Source organism: Rutidosis leptorrhynchoides, chromosome 3, assembly GCF_046630445.1.
Source record: "Rutidosis leptorrhynchoides isolate AG116_Rl617_1_P2 chromosome 3, CSIRO_AGI_Rlap_v1, whole genome shotgun sequence".
Taxonomy (NCBI): domain Eukaryota; kingdom Viridiplantae; phylum Streptophyta; class Magnoliopsida; order Asterales; family Asteraceae; genus Rutidosis; species Rutidosis leptorrhynchoides.
This window is the reverse complement of record NC_092335.1, coordinates 57,088,410-57,094,610: the sequence shown is the minus strand read 5'-3', so window position 1 is coordinate 57,094,610 and position 6,201 is coordinate 57,088,410. Positions and strand designations below refer to the sequence as shown.

Here is a 6,201-nt window from a genome sequence, read left to right as displayed (position 1 = left end):
CAAAATTGAATCCTAGAAAAAGGGCAGTGGACTAGTTATAGCCAAACTATTAAAATTAAAATGGTGTAAAAGCAACTAGGATTATTTTTCACTGGGGGCGAATTTTTTTTTTTAAAATCATAGAAACGTTTTTGGGAAAAAATGAAGGTTTTTAGGCAAAATTTGAAGGCTTTTGGGCAGAATTTGAAGGTTTTGAGGCAAAATTTGTAGATTTTGGAGCAAAATATGAAGGTTTTGGGGCAAAATATATAGATTTTGGGGCAAAAAAAAAAATCCGCCTGGGGCAAAGTCGAAAAATAAAAAAATTTTCCACTAAAACTTCAAAATCGACTGGGGGCGGGCGCCCCCCCCTGTCCCCACTTAGAAACGCCCAGGTAAAAGTATAACTTATAAAACTGCAGGGTCAAACAGGAACATCATATCTTTTCTTACTGTTGGTTGTTTAGTAGGAGTAACAATAAGATTAGTTGGAATAATTGGCTATAAACCTTTGTAATTTGTTATATGCTGTGGTTGTTTTCTTTATAGTTTTTTGCTAGATGTTGAATAAAAAAATTGCTTTAAAAATAGAACTGCAGGGTGTAAAATGCAAGTTTAAACAGTTTTGGGCTATGTGTTGGATCATACATTCATACCCTTCATTCCTTCAATGGCTAGACGCCTAGATTAGATTAGATACTAATCACTTTATTATTATTATTATTATTATTATTAATTATTATGTACTCCGTAATTAAATTAAAGGGGGATGATTCTCACACACACTTTTTTGATCCTCACACACCTATTTTAACCTTTTACTCTTCTAATAATACTCAATTGGTGTGTGAGGATCAAAAAAATGTGTGTGAGAATCATCCCCCTTAAATTAAACTGTTTGCCTAAAAAAAACTCCCATGCTTTAATGTGGGTGTGCGCCTGTGCCGAACGCTAGTCATTCACTTTTTTTCTTTTATAATATTCTTTTCCTTTCAATTTTCTTCTATATACTTGTAGATAGAATAGATAGATGGATGGATTAAGGTTAACAGTTAATTTAATTTATAGTAAATCTTTATGTTACGACAACATTACTCTTGATGTCAACTCAAGTGTATATATCACAACAAAACTTTTTAATTTAATTAATTTATCACTACAAGTTGTAATATGATTTTCAGGAAATTTTCCCCCAAATGCAAACACTAAAGTTCATTTCGAGTCACCTTATATATATGAATTTACAGAAACTTGAATATGTTTTATATATTACTCTCACGTTCTTTTAAATCCTTTACCCAAAAAAAAAAAATTCATTTTATATATAAACTCTAACTTTTAGTCATTGTTTGGTAGATACTCCGTAATATTTAGCATATATAAGTTATTAAGAAAAATTGTTTAATTTTTTTTTTTTTTTTTTTTTTTGAGTAAGCGAGGAAACCCTCCTATGAACGAGCACATTGGCTCCCCCATAGAAGGTAAAAACTCGGGTAATCAAGCCGTTAAAAAATACATATTTTTGCGTAATACATATTTATTTTTATAAGCCGTTAAAAAATACATTTTTTTATAATTAAGCTTATAAATTGGGGGATGATTCTCACACACACTTTTTTGATCCTCACACACCAATTTAAAGAAATGGAGTATTATTAGAAGAGTAAAAGGTTAAAATAGGTGTGTGAGGATCAAAAAAGGGTGTGTTAGAATCATCCCCTTATAAATTACATAAAAACCTAGAAATAATTATTTAATATTGTGCTAGTTTGTTTTTTACGTCAATTCACATTGTTAAACTTTAACTAGTTTGGTTAATTTAAATATCAGTGCCAACACTAAATTTAACTAACACAATTATAATTAAAATTACATATTTTGAAAAATAGCATTGAAAAAGTTTAGGTGACGCAAAGATGTAGGTGCCAATTGCCCTATAAGAATGAAATAACTATACTGTTTTGTGTTGGTAAGTGTTTTTTTTTTTTGGAAAAAGGGGACGGTACCCAGGAGAATTAAAATATTAATTGTGTTGGTAAGTGTTGATCATGTTTGTTTTTGGTGCCATAAGGATACTCATTTTCACACATGCATTTATCACCATCTGCTTCTTTTATGTACCTTCTCTATCTTTATCTCATTTTATTTCTGTTTTAAACCATAGTTTTTGTTTTATTAAATAAGGTCATGACTTTCATTCATCAGATCTTGAATATGCATATATACAAGGCATATTCAATTTAGTGAATATAACAGAAACTCTATTTTTGCATTTAAATTCTTGTTTGATAAAAGTTATTGTATCAATGGTTTGTCTCTGGTAACAATTGCAGTGTCTTAATGTTGTTTTAATTCGACCATTGTCGAAAAATGCTTACAAGCGATATAAAGGAGTGTTGTCTGATATGGCAGTTTGTTTTCTTTGGCGAATAATTTTTTCACGCGTTAAGGTAATTTTTATTGTATATTTACTCATCAAAAAATAAAAAATAAAGCAACATATTATAAGTGATTTTGAAAGTTGTTACAGATTGAACTGAAAACGGACACTAAAACTTATGGATTGCTAGGTATGATGATTTTTTATGGGTTCCAAGTTTCTTTTACTTGCATGTAGAGAGAAACAAAACTATTGATTACTTTGTTTGATTTAGGGAAAGAACCGGCAATTTTGATAGCGAATCATCAGCACGCGGTTGACAACTTGATCCTATTATTCGTAAATCAAGTAAAATTACTTTTTGTTATGGATAGTGATATTTCCATCAATTAATTAATATGATAGATTCAGAGGCGAAGTCAGGATTGAAAGATGAGAGTGGCTTACTCGATAAACATATATTATATTTATAATTTTTAAACTAATTTTTAAAGTGACAATGGACTGCTTGTAATTATATGAGTCTTGAACAAATGGGCCAACTAATTTACAATTAGTTGGACATAATAATACATCTAAGACTTGATCATTGAGTGAGACTTATAATTAGTTGGACATAAAATACAATTAAAATTTAAGCTTTATTTAAGCCATGGGGAAGCTGAGCACCCCTCCGTCCCCCTGTCCCCGACTCTAGATTCATCGCACTCATTCATTAAATACTTGTATTTTACAAGTACTTAATAAATATAATATCAATTCTTGTTAGATTAAAGTCACACACACACATTGATATTCATTTTACCTTCTTTGTGTGTTCTTCGAGTAGATGTCTAATCGTATTTTATATTCATATATTTCATGATGGCTTCAGTTTTTTGATTCTTTCGCGAATACATTGTCACTCTCAAAAAATTCAATCAAATATGTTCCAGTAAGTATTTGATATTCGTGATTGTAATTTATATGACTATATATGTGAAAATAAACTGGAAATTGTTTTTTTTTTTCTTTTTTTTTTTTTGTGGATCATTTTCAGGTCTATGGTTGGATTTCATGGATTTCGAGTCGTTTTATATATTTGGAAAGAAATTGGAAGAACGATGCTTTCAGGTTGAAGGCAAGTACAACATACTGTATGATTTAGTTTTACATTGGAGTTGTTTTTAGCTGTATGGTTTTTGTATGCGTTCTAAACAAAAAAATTTGTCAAATTAATATATTGTAGACTGCTCTTGAAGTAGTTAAACGGTCATATAGACCATGGTGGTTCATTGTCTTCCCGGAAGGTACACGCGTTACGCCGCAAAAACTTATAGAAGCTCGAGATTATGCTACTTCGCAAGGGCTTCATGTTCCAAAAAATGTCCTAATACCTCGTATAAAGGTAAACTAAAAAGTGTTTTCTCGTCTTAATTTTTTGTTTTTCACACTTTGCATTGGTTTCTGGTATAAAGGACTTCATGTTGGGGACGAAAAGCGTATCTCGTCCAAAAAACATTCTGGGACGAAGTTTTGTAGACGGCATGTTGGGGACGACATGCTGTCTAGAAAAGTTTTCGGAGACGACATATCGTCCAGAAAGAGACCGAAATGTCGTCTCGAAATACCCATTTTGCAGTAGTGTGAAAGATGAAATTTCATTATTATTTCTTATATATATATATATATATATATATATATATATATATATATATATATATATATATATATATATATATATAAATATATATATATATATATATATATATATATATATATACAGGGCCGGCTAAGGCTATGGGAGAAGCGGGCGACGGCCCGGGACAACACGCGGTTAGGGGCATCATTTCGAAAAAAAATATTAATATCCATAATTTAAACCTCATAAAGATATATGTTTGCGTAACTGTTGGGGGCATTTTATAATCATTTCGCCCGGTGCATGCAAAAACTTTGATCAAAGTTTGACCGACCATATATATATATATATATATATATATATATATATATATATATATATATATATATATATATATATATATATATATATATATATATATATATATATATATATATATCATTTACTTTTGTGCTTAATTATATAGTACTCCGTATCATTTTACATCTTTAATCTTTACTGAATATACAAAAAGCTTATTATACATAATCTGTTTTTGACATATAATAATACTCCGCATATGTTTACCATTTCTAATTAAATTTCTTGAATCTTTTGGCACAATATAGGGATTTGTTTTAATAGTGAATCATTCACGAGGACATTTTAAAGCTGTATACGACGTCACAGTCACTGTACCCCATGCTTGTCTTCGCCCCACACTATCAAACATACTAAAAGGAGAACAAACTACGGTACGTACGTTTATTATCAGTTTACAAATTTTTTGTTTTCTCATAAGAAAAATGTATTAAGTTATAATAAAAAAATGAACATAAATATCAAATTCAAGCTTGAGTTGTTGCTACGGTATGATCTTTTTTTATTTTTATTTTTTTTTTCTGCAAAAAAACGAAAAACTTATCTATCAAATCTGTATGAATGTTTTTGCCACCTTTATGTATTGAGTAATTAAATAGTATTATCATCACAACATTTGCAGATTATTTTTTATATAAAAAGGTATCCTATGGAAGAGTTGCCTGAATCAGATAAAAATGTTGGTATATGGTGTAGACAGAGATTTACTGACAAGGTATCATTAAATTTTAAGCCTCGAATAGAACTAGGAACACACTAGTACTCCGTACATCTCTGTGATGGTGAAAGTGTTCACTTTGACCCTTTATTTGACTTATGATAATCCACTCACCAATTAAAAAGTCATATCTACCGAGTTAAATCTGTTTTTATTAGTTAAACAACAATGTAAACACTTTTGAAAAATAATTTAAAATAAAATAGTAACTTAGACATTTAGAATGGACGAATGGGAAGGTGATTCCCACACACCACTTTTTGATCTATACATATTTTTGTACCATAAACTTACAATTATATCCTTACATTTATTTAAGGAGTGGAACTTCTATTATTAAATAAAGGTATAATATTCAATTAGGTGTGTATGGATTAGATGAAATACTTAAGGTGATACTATATAATATCGATACTTTATACTTTATGTTGATGTTGATTATACAAGTGTCAAGTGACATGTGTAGCGTAAAATCAGTTCATGTAGAACAGAAAAATTGTACATCTATTTTTTAACTACTTAACACATTGCTTCTTTCGTTCTAAAATATACGGAGTACGTTTTATTAGTGTCTTTTAATTTTAGATAATAAAATAAAATAAAATAAAATAATATAATATAATATAATATAATATAATATAATATAATATAATATAATATATTAAGATTATAGAAGTCACATTATATCACTTTTACTCTTTACTTTAGATATTTATTTTTGTGTAAAATGTATGTAAAAGTAAAACCTAAAATTAAATTTATTATGTATTGTTAGAAGTGAACACTTATTTTAGAATAATTTAAAATAAAAATATGAATTTTTATTTTGAAACAGACAGGGTAAAATTCAATCATATGCACTTATAATCTTGCATTTGTAGGATTTTTTTTTAGACAAATATAATATGGCTCAACAAATGGCAAGTGATGGTCAAATTTCATGTACTATCCGCAACAAGAAACATATCCATGTAAGTTACTTTGGTTAGCAATTATTTTTTGATACATAAAAATATAATAAAATATGTTCGTACTAACTTCTTTTTTTACACTAATTTTGTAATTGAACAGGTAGCTGGTGTCTCGGCCAGTCTAGTACTTCAAGTTGGCGTATTATTGTATTATTTGCTTTTACCACACTAG

At 28.9% G+C, this 6,201-nt stretch overlaps 1 protein-coding gene across 1 annotated transcript; it reads left to right on the top strand.

The window, feature by feature from the left end:
- Positions 1–141: 141 nt before the first annotated feature.
- On the top strand, positions 142–6,201 carry LOC139900008 (1-acyl-sn-glycerol-3-phosphate acyltransferase PLS1-like). Its single transcript, XM_071882822.1, has 9 exons — positions 142–189; positions 2,313–2,429; positions 3,234–3,293; positions 3,399–3,479; positions 3,588–3,746; positions 4,589–4,714; positions 4,963–5,055; positions 5,940–6,029; positions 6,130–6,201. Exons 1-9 carry the CDS (start codon positions 142–144, stop codon positions 6,199–6,201), a joined length of 846 nt encoding a protein of 281 aa, XP_071738923.1.